Source organism: Sminthopsis crassicaudata, chromosome 1, assembly GCF_048593235.1.
Source record: "Sminthopsis crassicaudata isolate SCR6 chromosome 1, ASM4859323v1, whole genome shotgun sequence".
NCBI lineage: Eukaryota > Metazoa > Chordata > Mammalia > Dasyuromorphia > Dasyuridae > Sminthopsis > Sminthopsis crassicaudata.
Genome location: NC_133617.1, coordinates 55,774,276 through 55,791,599, shown reverse-complemented (window position 1 = coordinate 55,791,599; position 17,324 = coordinate 55,774,276). Strand labels below are relative to the sequence as shown.

General features: G+C 43.8%; 2 protein-coding genes across 4 annotated transcripts; one reads left to right on the top strand and one right to left on the bottom strand.

The window, feature by feature from the left end:
- Window positions 1–2,725: 2,725 nt before the first annotated feature.
- Window positions 2,726–7,203, bottom strand: C1H19orf25 (chromosome 1 C19orf25 homolog). Its single transcript, XM_074304632.1, has 3 exons — window positions 7,092–7,203; window positions 4,491–4,642; window positions 2,726–3,614 (listed from the first exon to the last, which is right to left on the bottom strand). The coding sequence occupies exons 2-3, from the start codon at window positions 4,627–4,629 to the stop codon at window positions 3,370–3,372; spliced, it is 384 nt and encodes a 127-aa protein (XP_074160733.1). The 5' UTR covers window positions 4,630–4,642; window positions 7,092–7,203; the 3' UTR covers window positions 2,726–3,369.
- Window positions 7,204–7,369: 166 nt separating this feature from the next.
- On the top strand, window positions 7,370–15,759 carry LOC141563462 (CTD small phosphatase-like protein 3). Of its 3 annotated transcripts, none has more exons than XR_012488427.1 (10): window positions 7,370–9,075; window positions 9,208–9,292; window positions 10,616–10,721; window positions 10,900–10,986; window positions 11,195–11,257; window positions 11,501–11,580; window positions 11,896–12,022; window positions 13,193–13,326; window positions 14,265–14,360; window positions 14,498–14,532. XR_012488427.1 is itself a non-coding variant. In XM_074304582.1 (10 exons), the coding sequence occupies exons 1-9, from the start codon at window positions 8,805–8,807 to the stop codon at window positions 14,564–14,566; spliced, it is 984 nt and encodes a 327-aa protein (XP_074160683.1). In that variant the 5' UTR covers window positions 7,370–8,804; the 3' UTR covers window positions 14,567–14,570; window positions 15,335–15,759. The 3 variants fall into 3 exon arrangements, 2 of the variants coding, with proteins under 2 accessions (XP_074160683.1, XP_074160688.1); XM_074304582.1 differs by lacking the exon at window positions 13,193–13,326 and adding an exon at window positions 15,335–15,759 and having other exon boundaries at window positions 14,498–14,570; XM_074304587.1 differs by lacking the exon at window positions 14,498–14,532 and having other exon boundaries at window positions 13,193–14,337.
- Window positions 15,760–17,324: the final 1,565 nt, after the last annotated feature.

Sequence of the window (17,324 nt, the reverse complement as noted above, 5' to 3'; positions counted from 1 at the left end):
CCTCCTGCATTAGCTTCTCTTTTAAAGACCTTTGTGAAAAATCGATCCTGGCCAAGCCAATGCCCTGGCTTGATAATTAATCTGACCTAAGGTAGGCTCCCCAAACCCACTTTTAGTTACCCAGGACCTCACTCATCACTGGCAGGCACTCTCTTAATTTCTGCCTCTTGTTCTAGAACGCCAGAAAACCTTCCTTGAATCTCAAATCTTTTCCTTCATGATAGGAACAGGAATAATCTCAGCCCTTCCTACTCCTCTTTGCTCTTAGGAAGGCAGCACAGCTAACTGGAAAGAGCACTGGATGAAATCAGAAGAGCAGGAATCCTAGTTTAGTCACTTACTATCTCTGTTGGATCATGAACAAGTCACACATTCTAAATCTCAGTTGTGCCATCTGTTAAATGAAAATAATTTACTATTTTTCTCACAGAGTAAGGATAAATCACTCCTACTAAAACTAGTTTCATTTATCCGAAATTCCTTCCATTTCCATAACAGTAAACAAGATGCTTAACCAAATGTTTGTTGAATGACTATCAAACACAAAATAGACTGCACTAGGTTGAGGTATAGCATCTCCCCTCCTGGTCAAACTGAGATTCAGAGTACCTCTTTTCACTTGCTAATTTACAGGTCAATTCATCTCTCAGCTCCTAAGGGACCACAGTTTCAGGCAAAGCATTCATTTGAACTGAATTAATTCTGTTTCAAAGAAATAACTGAGAAGTCCCAGCTACAAAGAAAAGGGCTTTTATTCATGTGGAGCTCAGAGAGTTCCAAATGGTAAGCATCAAAATGGCCCTGAGGCTCTGGATCACCTCTTCACAAGCCATTTTATTATCATTTATTTTAAAGAAGATGAAAAGGAACTTTCAGCTGTACCCTACAAAAAAAAAAAAAGGGCAAGATAAAGCAAAGATAGAGGATGAGTTTTTAACTGTTCACCAGCCCTGAGGTTACATCTGAGAGAAATCTCTGATGTTTTTAGCTGTTAAAGTTGATCCCAAATTCTAAATTCCAGGCCATATTCCAGATCTTCAAAGAGGGGAAAAAGCCTTCTGAAATCAGACACCCAAGGTTAGAGTCCAGCTTTAACACTTACTGGCTCTGTTACCACAAACCACTTAACCTCACTCAGTCTCATTTTAACTCATCTATAAAATGGGAACAAAAATACCTACTTAGAGCTGTGTTGAGGAAAGTTTTTTGGGGCAAGGTGCATTGTACATAGTAGATATTTTTTAAATGTTTGTTGAGTTCCTGTTTTGTTGAATAGGAGCACTGAGGCACTGTGATGCATGTCAAAATAACAGAACTTGGAGCCATCAGATTTCACTCAATCCTAGTTCTCATTTGTAAAAAGAACGGGCTAGTTGGAACTATGCTCAAAATGTTGTCAAACTGTGCATACCCTTTGACCCAGCAGTGTTTCTACTGGGCTTATAATCCAAAGAGATCTTAAAGGAGGAAAGAGACCTGTATGTGCAAAAATGTTTGTGGCAGCCCTTTTTGTAGTGGCAAGAAACTGGAAACTGAATGGATGCCCATCAATTGTAGAATGGCTGAATAAATTATGGTATGTGAACATTATGGAATATTATTGTCCTGTAAGAAGCGACCAACAGGATGATTTCAGAGAGGCCTGGAGAGACTTATATGAACTGATGCTGAGTGAAATGAATAAAATCAGGAGATTATATATGGCAAGAAGATTAGATTATACAATGATCAATTCTAATGGATATGGCTCTCTTCAACAAAGAGATGATTCAAATCAGTTCCAATTGTTCAGTGATAAAGAAAACTATATACACCCAGAGAGAGGACTGCGGGAGCTGAATGTGAACCACAACATAACATTTTCATTAGAGAAGAGCTAATCCAATTCCAATTGATCAATGATGGACAGAATCAGCTACACCCAGAAAAGGAACACTGGGAAATGAGTGTAAACTGCTAGCATTTTTTGTTTTTCTCCTCATATTATTTTTACCTTCCGAATCCAATTCTTCCTTTGCAACAACAACAAAATTTGGCACATATATATTGTATCTAGGATATACTATAACATATTTAATATGTATGGGAATGCCTGCCATCTAGGGGAAGAGGTGGAAGGAAGGAGGGGAAAAATTTGGAACAGAAGGGAGTACATGGGATAATGTTGTAAAAAAAACATAGCATTTTCATGTTTTCTGTTGATGTTTGCTTGCATTTTGTTTTCTTTCTCAGGTTTTTTTTTTTGTTTGTTTCTAGAGCCTATTTATCCTGTGCAACAAGAAAACTGTATAAATATGTGTGTGTGTGTATATACATATATAGGATTTAACATATATTTTAACATATTTAACATATATTGGACTACCTGCTATCTAGGGGAGGGAGTGAGGGAAAAATCTGGACCAGAAAGTTTTGCAACAGTCAATGTTGAAAAATTACCCACGCATATGTTTTGTAAATAAAAAGCTTTAATTAAAAAAAATTTTTAAAGGGGTTAGAAGATGACTTCCAAAATATCTTCCCTTTCTAGATCATGATCCTTTGAACTGAATGTCTAAGCATTAAGTGCAAATTAATTAGGGGCAGTTGTTGAAAGCAGGAAACTCTGAGACAATTCTCAGTGGAAGTTCCAACCCCTCCATTGCAGGGAAGAGTCAGGAAAAATAATCACCACCTATCCAGGCTTTCAGGAGTAGGGCCTGAAAGAAAGGACACCAGACCAGTGTTTGGACATTCACTTTAATGGGATAAGAAAAGCCACAAAACCCCCAGAGCTAGCATGCAGAGAAATGACCCATCAAACTTTAAAAAAGGCATGGATTTAATCCGACTTTGAGGCCCATGTACAGAGAAACAGGTCAGAGTGGGAAGAGGCTAATCTGCCAGCACGCAGGGAGGCTTTTGGGAACTGTGACAAGTAAGTGAATGCATTCCTGGAACCAGCCCTCTTCTCTGGGGATCTGGCAGCATACCTTGGAAGAATCCTGTTGGAGATAATGTCTTCAGCATGCCACTTTCACTTCCAAGGAGACATAGTCCTTGGTTTCATGGTCTGGTTTAGAGTCTGTTCTAGCTATTCAGATTTGCCCAATGGCTGTATAATGACTGGCTTCAGGTCCTATACTATCCATGAAACTCTTGGGGTATCCTTGTCCTCCTCAAAGGGCCAGAGGTAGATGTCATAGTACAGTATTCCTCCATCCCTCTTCAAGCTGGGAACAGAGCCTCAAGTCTGAAGGGGAAGGTTTGTCAAAGGAGAGAAAAAGATGGAAGAAAACTCAGAGGGCCAGAACTGGCAGGGAATTGAACCCTGGAAAGCATGTGTCTGCAGATACAGAGGTCCTCAATTTTACTTCCAAAAGTGTGACATTAACCTGAGGAACCCACACCAGGAAGACAGCTGGAACCCTGTGCACCCGAAAGAGTCCTCTGCTTCATCTCTAAGATGTCCTGTTCAAGGCTGTCCCCAGCCTGTCGCAACTCCTCACACTTCTGTTTCAGCAGGCCACAGGCCATCTGGAGTCGATGGTTCATGGCCACATAGGAGCGACTCTGTTGGTATTGCCGTTCCCTTTCTGCCTCTGGGTCCTTATTCTCTTGAGTGGTAGGAAGCTCTGAGAAGAAAAAGGCCGGGGGGGGGGGGGGGGGGGGGGGGAGGAGAGAAACACAAGGCCAGTTGTCTCTTATCTCTTAACTACCTATAAAGTGGAAATGGGCACAATATAATCCTAAACTATGGATAAAAATTATTCCTTTGTCTTTAGTTCTGGAACGTGCCATCTGGAAGGGCCCTTAGAAACTACAATGTCAGACTTGGAAAGGTTTTTAGGACACAGAGTTTCAGAGCTGAGGAGGCCTTAGATCACAGGTCAAAGCTGGGAAGGCCCTTAGATAGCAAAATGTCAGAGCAGGGAGGTGCTTAAAACAAGACACAGAATGGTATAGATATACCTAAAAACATTGAATGACAAAACTGAAGATTCTGGAGATCATTCAGTACATTCTCATTTTACAAACAGGAAAATTAAGTTTGTCAATCTTATAGAGATCAGTTTAATACGAGGACTAAGGCATGCACAATTATAATAATAAGCATAATATGATAAAGATCATGGCAATTTATACAGGCAATTCAAAGTCCATGCCTTAATATTGTTATTTGGCTATATACAAATCACTTTCTCTCTCTGAATCTGTTTCTTCATCTGTAAAATCTATTATTTGCACTTCCTACATCACATAAGGAAAATGGTCTAGAAATAGGAGCTAATTGAGGAGGTGCTAGAGAGTATGTGCATATATATATATATATATATATATATAAACATGAACATGTATGTATATATGCAAAGTGATTGAAAAATCACAAAGTAGATAACTGAATAATAAAAGCTGGCCAATCAGGCTGACCTGATATAACAACTGGAATGTTCAGATACTCCAGTCAGGCTACACAGAAGGGTTGCAAGAGTGATGGGGACTTGTATTACCTTCCAGGACTTGTGGGGCAAAGGAAGTGAAAACTGGATCAGAGGGCAAAGCACCATTGACATCCTCCAAGATCTGTTCAACTGTGGGTGGAGATGGTCTTGTGGGGAGGACCACTCGCTTTCTGGCCTTAGAGGTCATCAGATAGAGAAGGCTGAGGGAGACAGAGAGATAAGAAATTAGGGGAAACCACAGAAAAAGACAGCAGACGAATGAGGGCAGGGTGATAGGAAAGGACACAAGAAATCACAGGAGATCTAGGCCACTACAGAGCAATCCTCCAGAATCTCAGCTGGATAGTCACATTTAGTGCTAATTTGCACAACAATCATCTTCTTCATTTTGGACCTCCTAAGAGCCAACATTAAATAATAGAAAAAGCCCTGGGCTTTAAATCAAAAGACCTAAAAGTTTTACCTCTTTAAGTGGATTTAGTTGAGGCTAATATTCAAATGAGTTTATCATCTTTAAGCAGTGTTCAAACCTTAGTTTAATGCTATTCTTTTTTTTTTTTTTGGCCAAAGATAAGCTTTCTACACATCTTTGCTTTAATCCTTATCTCCTCAAAACTATCCTAAAATCCCATTCCCCACCTACTATATCTCCCTGGACTTCAATGTAGCGGCCTCCACCTCCCTACCTTTTGTTTGCACAGGTTTTTAAGCATCATTTTCCAAATCCCAGCTTTTCCTTGCTCACCCCTTCAATGACTCTCAATGTCAACAAGGTAAAATCCAGTTGACATTGAGGGTATCCATAATCTAAACCCAACCTACCCTTCCCACATCATCTTTCACTGTTCCTACTAATGAACCTACCAAACGTGACTGCTTCAATCCACCAGAATCAAGTAAGCATTTATTAAGCATTTACTACTGTATGTTCAGTTCTGTAAATGCATTCACACTATTTCTGACCAAATGGCACTTTCCTGTCCCTGCACCTTTGTTTCTTATGTTCCAGGTTTGCAATGCCCTTTTATGCCCTCTGAAAACCAGGTTTATCTATCTCTCTTACTTTAAGAATTTTTTTTAAATTGATGAACTTAACACCAACAAAAAGAAGGCTGCAAGTCTTCATTATGTGTAGCTTGCTTTTCTTCCAAAATACATAATGTCACATGCCACTTTTAAAGCCCTTATGCCTGAAATGATCCATTCTGGGTCTTTCATACTGTAAGTCAGTTTTTTCCATCCCACCAGTCACTCCCTCCAATTCCCTCACTTCAGAGATAAGGAAGCCTGCATAATTTCTCAATGTTTCTCCTCACAAAGAGTCATGAACATGGGATACCTTCAATAAGGGGGTAAGTAAGAAGAAAGGTAAGAGAGAAAGTCACAAGTGGGAGAGTGGGAAAAAACTGGGAGAGGAGTGAGAAATGGGGAAAGGGTAAGGTAGGGAAAACATGAAAGGGGGAAAATCAGGGAAGTCAAAACATTGCTACCACTCCCAAAAGGAGCGCTCTTTCATCTTGTTTTTGTATAATCAATGTCTTGCAAAAGTAGGATCTTTTTAGGATTAGATTGGAAGTGTTCCCTCCTCTGTCCAATTGCTCTTTTCAAGCCATCCCATACACTGCCACCTAAATGGCATTACTTGTGTATAGAGAATCATGGCATTACTCCACTGAAAAACCCTTTTGGGGCTTCCTGTTATTTGGCTGACTTGTAAAAGTTTAAATTATTCTATCTCCATTTCAATATTTACAACAACATGGCATCACTGTTGCCTTTTCAGCTTTACTCCATCAAAGGGTTTTACTGATTCTCTTATGGACTCAGTACTTAAAGCGGTGCCACTCAACTTAAGCAAGAAACATTATGTATCAGATGCTGTGCTACACGCTAAGGTTACAAAGAACTGACAAAGTATCTGTTTCCAGGAACTCACAATCTAATTAGAGGAAGACAACATGACCACAAGTAAATACAAACAAGAAATAGACAGGATAGACACACTCTGGGAGGAAAGACTCTAAGGTGAAGGACTGAGATTAAAGGAAGTCGGGGAAGCAAAGATGGAGGAGGAGGAGCAAGGGGAGCGCGGGAGAGAATGCTTGGAGGCAGGCCGTGGAGTTTGAGGAAAAGCAGGGGGGCCGTGTCACGGTTTGTGGGCCAGGCAGACTGTTAAGGCAAGAAGCGCCGTCCTGAAGGGCCTTAAAGGCCAAGCAGATTTTACATAGACCCTGGAGGAAGCAGAAAGAATAACCGGGGAAGTGACGGGCTCAGGGTCACACAGCCGTCACTGTGTGGAGTCAGATTTGGGCTGAGGCCTTCCTGACTCCGTCCGCAACCTCGGGCCTCTATCTCGGATACATTCCCAAGGTTTTGTACTGATGGGATGTGCAGAGGTCGGAAGTGGACGCAGGAAAGTTGGAAGAGGGGGTAAGGGAAGCGAGGGGAGGGGGAGGGGCAGAGAGGGGAAAGGAGGGCGGTCCCTCCCCGCCCCCTCCGCCGCACTTCACTAACACTACAGAACGTGACAGATTGCAGCCCATCCCAGACTAGCGTCGGGGCCACGAGCGCGCGTCCTACGACTAGCGGAAGGCCTTCCCTCCTCTCATTCTAACACTGAAAGAAGCAGGGGCCAAAAGAGCTCCTCACCTACAGCTCGCGCTCCAGCGTCAGGACGACAGCCACGGCGGCCACTTCCGCTTCCGCTGCCTTCGCACTCCTCTCCCACCCCTCCTGCCGCAGCGCACGCGCCGCGAGTCGCTGAGTTCTGGCCCCGCCCCCGATGAGCGCACCCGGGGCTGTCCATCCCTCATCTCTCCCTTTCGGCCTTTCTCCCTCCCCGCCCCCACGTCTCGCCCCTCCCCCCAGCGCCGAGAGCGGCGACGTGACGTCGTGGCCCCGCCTCCTCCTCTCACCTCTCCACGGGCACGCGCGGGGCTGGCGGCCTCCTTCCTTCTCTTCCTTTCGGGGTATTTCCCCTCCCCCAGCCTTCCTCCTCTCGGGTCCCCCAGCCCGAGATTTTTCCGCTTTGTCTCTGCTTCCCGGGGCGGTGGGTTGTAAGTTCTGTAGTTTTGCAGCTGGGAGGGAGCCCCCAGGTTACCCACCCGAACCCGCGTTTTCCGGGGGAGCAGATGGGGCCCACGAAGGGGCCTCCCAATCTCAGCTTCCTCTTCTGTAAAATCAGGATCTTAGCAGGCGGTTGGGAGCTCGGTGGCAACAACCTATGCAAAGCATAGTGATATAGCAAGATACAGCAAAGTCATGGGTATTTTATTAATGAAAGAACAGGATGAGACCATTACCTGTGGCTGAGCCGGGGGCTTGCGGGCCACCGTCCTGAGCTGGCCCTGAGACCCGGGAGCGCAGCACTTAGCTGCGTCAGGGACCCAGAGGATCCAAGGCAGGGCCAAGTAAGGCCCAAACAGTCCTTATGGGAGTGTGCGGAACGTGGCTCTAACAGTCCCGCCTTAGCAAAAATGAGTAAGCAAAAGAAGAATCACACAAAACGTGGACAGACAAAGCTGGCAGAAGAAAAGAGAAAGGCAAAAGGAAAAGCACTGAATGGACACGAGCCCACCTAGAATCCCTGGGAGACGTAAGGCAGAAATTTAAAACAAAAAGAGATCGTGTAATGAAAGGAAACAGGTCTGAGAGGGTAACAATTCTTCCTAGCCCAAGGAACCAGTCAGAGCCAGGACTAGAGGACAAGAGTCTCCAGCATTCCCCCCCATAATAGATCAAACGCCCCCTTTGCTTCCACAAAGATTTCTTCTCCTAGATGCTTCTCCCCTCAGTCGCAGCTACCAGTACTTTAAATAGTCCCCACGGCTTGGCTGAGGATGAGGAGCTGAGCCGAGCTAGGATAAGTTCTAGGTCCTTTCCAGTGTAGATTTCTTTTCTTTTCTATGATATGTAACCATTTCCATCCCCTTCTATTTCTCCCTGGTTAAAGTCTGGATGCTGTGAACAAAACTAGTCTGCAGTGGGCACTAGAGAAGGAAGCTTCTTTGGGATCCTAGTTCCCCTTTCCCAGGCCATGGTACCCAGCTGAGGCTATCCTGAACACAGATGTGGAAAGTGCTAGTCATTTAACTTTTATAATGCAGTCATTATCAAAAGAGAAGTCCAAATACGTGTTTTCTGTGCTGGCTTTGCTACTGTGTTTTCCTACCTGTAAAATAGAAATGAAAGGGTGAATTCAGGATCTCTAATATCTCTTTTGCTATTTTATTTTAAAACTTCCTTCAGTTTTAAGAGCCTGTTAAACATCCTTGGAGCCAAGGGGCCCTCACTCTCTTATTTCCTTCAAGTCTGCTCTAATTTTTCTTCAGCCCCAAGGACCCACTTGACTTATCCAGACCCATGATTCTGCGTTCCGGGAAAGTGACAGTCCTGTCTCCCCAACCATTGGGAGAGCCTAATGTCCTGGAGGAAGATAGATGGCCCTGTGTCAGACCATGCTGGCAACTCCAGAAGTCTAGAAAGGCTTCAAGGCCACTAGAGAGAAACTGGGGGTGTGAGGTCAATACTCAAGAGGCCAGTGGTAAGGTCCATGTGCCCAATCTGGGGCAGTGCCAGGCATTGGCCCAGGAGTCATCAAATAAGGGGAGATGGGCAAATGCATTTGAAGAAGGTAAGAAGTAAGGTTGAATATGGGTGGAGGAATGGGGGTCTTGAGTAAAACTCCACAGAGGCTGAAGCCATCAAGGAGAAAGGCCACTCTGGACTTTCTCTTCTTTCTCCACAAAGCCTCCTTTTCTTTTAGCTCCCCAGGTTTCTTGGAGTCAGCCTATAATCCCAAACCTCTATTTCTCTGCTCTCCCTGAGGATGAGACCTTCCCCTGTCCCCTGTGAGTATAATGCTGCAGCTCCAAAACTCAGAACCTGAGTTAGGGCAGGAAAGGGAAGGAGATCCCTGATGACATAATATGTGGGAAGAACGTAGTAAGAGATATCTTTTAATTTGACTTTTTACTAATGTGTATGGCTTTTAAAAAATATTAGTGATGCATTTTGTGATGACACAACAGACTTCTCAATAAATCCTCTTACAAAGGTGGTTTCCTGAAAAACAGTTTGTCATTTAACAGAAAAGAGCTTTATTCTTTTGTCACAGTGTAGTGCTAACACTGACCATTGTCAATGACAATTTTGTCTCTCCCATGGTAATATCACTTTTCTGAATTTATTGTATGAGTTTATTATTCTTTCAGCTCTACTTTCCCATTCCATCTTTCACTTCTTAGGATAGAGACAAGAACTGGCCCAGAGAATTCACTGATGTAGGGAATTCCCAGTGAGCTAACTCCTTTTCTGTAATTTATGGTCTTGGAGAACTGTCTGGAGTGCTAATATATTTAGCATTGCTTGCCCAGAGTCCCACAGCCAGGGTCTGAGAGCTAGGCTATGAACCTTTATCTTCCTAAATGTGAAGCCTACTTCTATCCTGATCTGACCACTGGACCTAGATAGAGGCTCTAGAGAAGAAAATGAGGCAGGTGACCTTGCATAACCCTCCCTTACTGAAATCCAATTCCCTTGAATGTCATGGCCCTCTTCCAGAATGAAAGACAAGGGACAACAACTCTATTTACCCCATGTCCTCTCTAGTTATTTCTTACTGCACAGAATTAGTCCAGTTACATTCATATATTACATAGAAGGCTGGATGTATAAGGAAAGAGACACACTAGCTCTGGAATCTGGGATAAGTCACTTAAACACTATGTGCCTCCTGGAATAACTCTTTAGGACTTATGAAGTCATTTGTAATAATAAAAGGAGTTCCCATGCCAAGGAATTCCCATGATGCCTAAATTATAGATCATTAACTTATTCACATATGGTATTCCCCAGTCATTGGACACATACTTTATTTCCATTTTAAAAATCATAAATAATGCTACTATGAAATTGTTGATCACTGAGGTTACAATCCTGATAATTAATATAATGTGTGAACCATAGCATTTGTATTCTAACAGGGTATTGCTTTGATCTAAATGAAATAGTGAGCTAATGATGGTATTTCAATCAGTGATTACTCCTTAAAGAAAGCATTTTGGGGTTAGAGGGTCTTCCCAAAATAAAGGTCTAAGGAAAGGAATAAAGGCAAATGCTCAGTCTTTCTGTGACTAGCAGACTGCCTCTACCTTCTATCTCTCTTCTAACAGCTCCCTCACCCGTAGTCCTCTATACCGAAGGAGACTCTGGCCCCGGAGGCTGAATATCCCTCCAAAGACCAGGAGCATACCAGATAGCACATTGGTCCTGGAGTTGGTATGTGAATCAGGGCCCATCTCTTCCCCTTGACCCTGACTTCAGCCCCAGTCTCAGCCAACTATTCTCTCTTCCTTGTTACTGGCTAGACCTGTAATGTGTAAACCTTAGGGATGGTGGGGGGTGGGTGGAGAAGAGCAGACCTCATTCCCTTCTTCCAGCCCAGTTCCCTCCTCAGGATGAGATCCTGGTCTCTTGCTCCCTTCGGACTCTGCCCAATGCTCACTTCTCCTTCCCTGTGAGATTCCAAGGTATCTATTACGAGGTGAGTAGTTTTGGTCCAGGATGGTCGTTATGGGTGGATTGGAGAAAAGCTCCCAGGCTTTGATTCCTGAATCATGGAATATCTCAGAAGGGACCTAAGAGCTCCTGGTGTCTGGCAAGTGGGCAGCTGGACCTGGTCCTTTGGTTAGCAAGTGAAGTGAAGATACTCTATCCATTGCTTCCAATGGGTACCTGTTCTTGGTTTCCAGGTGCAGGGCAGGCTACGGCCCCATGCCCGTGAATTCCTGAGGATCCTGAGTCAGTTCTTCCAGGTACTGTCTTTATTTTTCCCCGCCTTGCCCCTTTCTCTTTCCTCCCCATTTATGGGTCATTTTCTGAGAGAGGGAGAATGAAGTGGGGTGGGTCAGTTTGAAAAGGAAATCCAAAGGATCTCCGGATCTTCCAAAGGATCTCAACTCCTTGCCCTATTTCTAGGAAAGCTGAGGGACAGGAGTAGTCAGATCTTCAGCACATCCCCTTTTGTAATTCCCTATTCCCCACCCCCCCCACTCTAGATCATTATCTTCACCACAGCTAAAAGGGACTATGCAGAACCAATCGCAGACCTTCTGGATCCCTACAAGAAGCTGATTAGGTGAAGCCACCAACTTCCCACTCTACTCTTTAACCCTTTGATCCCATCACAACCTGATCATTTGCCCACATAGTCCAGTGAAAAGGGCTCTGAACATGAGTCAGGCCAGAGGTGGCCTGTGTCTTACCTTGGCCTGGCCGCAGACTGGCTGTGTGACTGCCCCATTCGGAGCCTCTGTTCTCCCCATTTTGTAATGTGGGATCATCAGCCTTCCCCTTCCTGCCCAGGGAGGGCGAGAACAGCTTGGGAAGGAATACAGTGGCATCCAAACAGAGAAAGTCACGGGCTGAAGAGAAGGGTTTTGTTTGGATTCAGGGGCCGCCTCTTCCAGGATGATTGCATCTGCCTCCAAGGTCACTATATAAAGGATCTGAGGGTGCTGGGGCAGGACCTGGCCCGGACTGTGGTGCTGACTGATTCCTTCAAGGCCTTCCCCTACCAGGTAACAACCTCCTCCCCTCCTCCCCTCCCTACCACCATGGACAGATACATCAGCATAGAACAGGGAACAGTAGTGGAAAGAGGCTTGAAGTTAGAGACAGATCACAGGATTGTGTTGTTAGGGAGGACCTAATCCCAACAGTTAAAGGAACTGAGATCCACAGAGGGAGAGAGGCAGTTAGAATTTAAATCCAGGTCTTTGGACCCTTGTCATTACCCAAAGGACTTGAATTTGAATCCTGGCTTAGCCACTATTACCTATGCCATCTTAGGCAAATCAGTTGTCTCCTGAGAACCAATATCTTTTAAAATGAGCAGGTTGACAAACCAAGGAGGAGGAGAAAGAATGGTTTGATAATAGTTCAGCATCCATGTAATAAGAGGCTTCCAGTGAAGGATCCCAGGGATCTATGATAGGCCCTTCGTCAGTCAGGAAGCATTTAAGAAGCACTTACAGTGGGTCAGCACTGTATTACGCACTGGGTATAAAAGAAGAGGCTCACAGTCTAATGGAAGAGGCAACACGCCAACAACTAGGTGCACAAAAGACCCCTTTGCTGTTTGACATTTTTATCTTTCTTACATAAAGGCCTGAGTAGCATACTCATCACATTTGAGATGACTCCAAATGCTGGAAGGAGAGGGAGGAAACAAAGAGAGCCTGACGGGCTGGGGCATTGGGTTGAATCTAATGATATTCAGTCAAAATAAATATAAAGGCTTATGAATGCAGGTACAAGATGATTAGGCAGCCCCGGTTCTGCAAAGGATCTGGAAGGCTTCAGTGCCAGGCATTCTTCTAAGCAATGGGGCAAGGCTCTGCCCTCAAAAAACTCACCATGTAATGGAAACTCTGTATGAGATAGCAGTGTGATGTACCAGCAAAAAACCCCATGTCACCTTGGGTTATCTATGCTGTCTTCCTCAGCCTTCATCCGCAGAATTGCTTCTGACTCGGTATATCAGCATTAGGGATTGCAGTTAAGCTGGAGGGAGTCCAGAGGAGGACAGATGGGATGAGAAAAGGTCTGAAAGTAATTTTCATCAGTGGAAATAACTGGGCATATGTGGCCTGGAGAAGAGAAGACTGAAGCGGCTCCCAAGAACTGATTTGAGTATTTGGAGTGCTGTCATGTGGAGAAGGGAATAAATGTGTCCTTTTTGTTTCCAGGAAGCAGCAGGAGGAATAAATGGAAATTCAAAGAAGAATTTAGTCTTGAGGTTGCTGGGAACTGTCTAGAATAGAAAGTGACCTTGAAGGTCTGCAAGCAGAGACTGGACAACCTCATGTCCTGTGTGATGGATGTGAGTTCAAGTGGGCAGCTGCTGACATCCCTTCCAGCGCTCAGATTGTGCGAGATGTACAATCTGTCCCCAAAGAACAGTTGTTCTAAGACTTTTTGTCTATCACGGGAAAACTTTGCAAAACAAAATATTTGTGGCAGAATTTGTTAGGAAGAAAACCAAACAACTGAAAACAAAGCAGGTGCCCATCTGTTAGGAAATGAGTGAACAAAAGAACATCAGGAGAATATTATTATGCTATAAAAAACAAGAAGGATATGGAATTCAGAGAAGCAGGGGAAAATCTAAATGAACCCATAAAGAAGGAAGATTACCAGGGGAAATGGTGCTCAAGATATTAAGGAAAACCCTAAAACTGTTGAATTTATGAATTTCAGTGACCAGAGCAAAACAAGAGAAAAGAATACCTGTGTCCTCTGGACAGAATAGGTCGGTCTGGAGTCAGGGAGACTTAGCCCCTAAGATCAGATAGACCCAGTGACCCTGGGCAAGTCACTTAACCTTGATTGCTCCAGTTTCCTCATCTGTAACCTGAGTCAGAAATGGCAAACGCCTCCAGGTCTCTGTGACCCCCGCAGGGTCACAACTGGGGGACTTGACTGACCGGTGGCCAGCCACAGCGGGTTATCCGAAGAGTCTTGTTAGCCTCTTTGGGTGGCTCTTGTTTCACGTTGCCTTGTGCTGTAGTGCGACTTTCACAGGAAGAAGTCAGAGTTATCTGGCTTGGGGGTAAGGAAGAAAAAGAAAGAAATCAGGGAGTTAGATTTGTCCACTCAGGACAGTGAGTCCCATTCACCTCCCCACCCACGCTGCTGCCAACAGCCTGGTCTTTGCTGCCCCCTTGTGGTCACAAGGAGAAATGGCCTACGCTGGAAAGAGGTCCTTCCCCTGGACCATGGAGTTGGGAAGGAGTTCCTCATCCTCTGTATGTCTCCTAGATGGACAACCAGCTCCTGATTCCCCAGTGGCAAGGGGACAGTGAGGACCGGGAACTGCCTAAGCTTCTGCCTTTCCTACAACGTCTAAGTCACTTGGTAAGGAAAGAGTGGGCAATGGGCAGACAGCCCCCATTCAGGACTCATCTCCTCTCCACGGATTCCTAACACTCCTGTGGAGTACTGCCCCTTCCCAGTCCTGGTTCTCCATCTCTCCCCTATGCTTTGTCCCATAGGATGATGTTCGACCAGAGCTTTGGAGCTTCTACTCTTCACACAAAGTGACGCAGACCACTTCTTCCTGAGAAGGTACACGTGCACCTGGAGACACCCCTTCCAATCTTCTCTCCTCCAGCTGTCCCCCCACAGGGTCCCCTGACATCTGACTTTGGAAGTGGGGGTGCTGAGCAGATGGAGAAAAAGCAATTTTTCTTGCATTTGATTGAGCTCAACCTAAGTTCAGGTGCAGGGTTCCAGTGAAATCAGGTAATAAGACTAAGGGAAATCAGACACTGGCTAAGAAATGAAATATACTACCTTATCTTCTGTCTCTCTCTCTTTTTCTAATTTCCTTAGGGGAACACAGGCTGAAGCTAGGGAGGTGTGGTCAGTGGTGGTGAGGATTGATCCAGTGCTAGGATTTTCACCTGGTGGGGGTTACTCTCCTACTCCTCCCTATTATATCTAATCTAGCAAGTATGAGAAATGAGTGACTTACCCTAGCACAAGAAAGTGGGTAGCTTATTTTCATCTGACTATAGGTCATAAGCTATATTACTGGGTTCAAAGTCTTGTCCCTATGTAATGAGACAAGAGTTCTCAGAAAGCGTGAGGTAGGAGGGTTTATAGAAACATAAAACAGTGTCAGAGGATTGAAAGGGAACTTAATTCAACCTCTTCCTTATATAGAAAAAAGCTGTGACTTGCCCAAGATCACTAAACTCTTCCATGACAGAACCAGACTTGAACCCAGGTTCTCAAGAGACACATTTTCCCCCCATCAAGGTAGGAGAGCTATACCTGGGTCAGTCTTGGCTTCTGGCCTTCAGCCTGATTTTTGTTGTCCACTGCAGGTAGATGCTGATCCCTCGGGCTTTCAATGGACTGGGAGAGCAATGGGATTTGAGAGAGGACATCTGTTGCATTTCATGTATGAAGAGACTGAGAAACTTTAATAAAATGATTTTATCACTCTGCCTCTGGCAGAGGAGAGCATTCTCTGGGCTTATGGGGTGCAGAGCAGCAGCAGTAATAATAGTAATACATGTTTTATGTGCATGATCTCATTTAAGCCTAACCCCACCAGGAGGAATAGGTTTTGACTCTCTGTTTTACTGAAGAGGACACTGCATTTTATAGAGGTTAACTGCCAGGCCCCTTCATGTGTCAGAGGGTTTGAAAAGATATCTCCCCAATTCTCAAGCTATCATTCTATCTAGTATACAACTTTGCCGGGGCAGGTGCCCTAGAGTCTGTCAATAAATACTCATCAAACATCTACTGTGTAGTAGGTATTTCGTAAGCAATGAGAATACAGTGTAATGAATGAAAAACCCGAATAGACAGTTTCCAAGCAATTAATAATCAATGTATTAATTAAACTAACCAACAACCAATAAATTAATAGTCACTAGTTTCTCTCTTTAACCAAAGACAAACCCATGGAAATAGAGAATGCCTTAAATACTTTTGTAAAAGGGAATGCCTCTGATGAGTGAAAATCACACCTGATGAGAAGATAGGCTAGAAATCAGGTGTTCTTCCTGTTGAGAACTGACTTGATTAAGAGACCCGATCCCCTGCAGAAATTCAGATGGGGAATTCATCTCTACTCAGACCACTCTGGTTGGTGTTCCCTTTCATGAGCTGGGTCAGCCTGAACTACTGGAGAGTACAAGGACAGGGGCTTATTTTCCCAGGTAAGAACTTGTCCATCCTGGATTTTTTTATATATTAAACAGAAGTCAGATCTCCTAGTTGGTTGGAGTTCCTGTCAAGATTGAAGAGCCTGTTTCCTGAGGCCTAAGACAATCTCATCAATCACTAGTCCTGGAAATACTTTTTATTGGGGGTGGGCCTTGAATGAAAAAATAAAGGACAAATGCCTGGATCCCCATTTAACCATTGGTTATTAATATAATAGTAAAATAATTGTTCTATTACCTTTCTTCTAACAAAGAAAGGTAAAAGACAATCCCTATCTCTGCGGATCTCAACTCTGGAGGTAAGACCTGAGCTCCTGACACAAACACATAGCCCTCTAGTACCATGTAATTTAGTATCTTCTCTTCTCTAGGGCTCAGTGGCCTTAAATTACTTTTAATAGTATTTTATTTTTCCCAATTACATATAAAGACAATTTTTAACATTCAGCCAGGGTCACACAGCTAGGAAGTGTTAGGTGTCTGAGATTAGATTTGAACTCAGGTCCTCCTAACTTCAGGGCTGGTGTTCTATCCACTGTGCCCCCTAACTTCCCCTAACATTCACTTTTTTTTTTTAAATAATTTTTTATTATATATTTTTTATAATATCATCCCTTGTATTCATTTTTCCAAATTATCCCCCCCCTCCTTCTACTCCCTCCCCCCCATGCCAGGCAATCCCATACATTTTACATGTGTTACAATATAACCTAGATACAATACATGTGTGTAAATACCATTTTCTTGTTGCACAATAAGCATTAGATTCCGAAGGTACATGTAACCTGGGCAGACAGATATTAGTGCTAACAATTTACATTCACTTCCCAGTGTTTCTTCTCTGGGTGTAGCTACCTCTGTCCATCATTGATCAACTGGAAGTGAGTTGGCTCTTCTTTACTAACATTCACTTTTAAATGAAATTTTGAGTTCCAAATTTTCTCCCTCCCCCTTCCTAAAACAGTAAGTAATTTTTATATATAATATAATCATATATAATCTATTTTCATGATGATCATAGTGCCAAAAAAACAGTTTACAAAAAAATAAAGTAAAATAACAGTTCACAAAAGAACCACCAAAAAAAAGTGAAAATTTTATATTTTGATCTGCATTCGGACTATCAGTTCTTTCTCTG

Excerpts from the sequence above, each read along its gene's own strand:
- C1H19orf25 (XM_074304632.1), bottom strand. The coding sequence starts at position 4,629 with ATGACCTCTAAGGCCAGAAAGCGAGTGGTCCTCCCCACAAGACCATCT. Across the intron at positions 3,615-4,490 it reads TGCCCCACAAGTCCTGGAAG|AGCTTCCTACCACTCAAGAG; the intron begins GTAATACAAGTC and ends TTTTCTTCTCAG.
- LOC141563462 (XM_074304582.1), top strand. The coding sequence starts at position 8,805 with ATGATTCTGCGTTCCGGGAAAGTGACAGTCCTGTCTCCCCAACCATTG. Across the intron at positions 10,722-10,899 it reads GCACATTGGTCCTGGAGTTG|GATGAGATCCTGGTCTCTTG; the intron begins GTATGTGAATCA and ends TTCCCTCCTCAG. Across the intron at positions 10,987-11,194 it reads TCCAAGGTATCTATTACGAG|GTGCAGGGCAGGCTACGGCC; the intron begins GTGAGTAGTTTT and ends CTTGGTTTCCAG.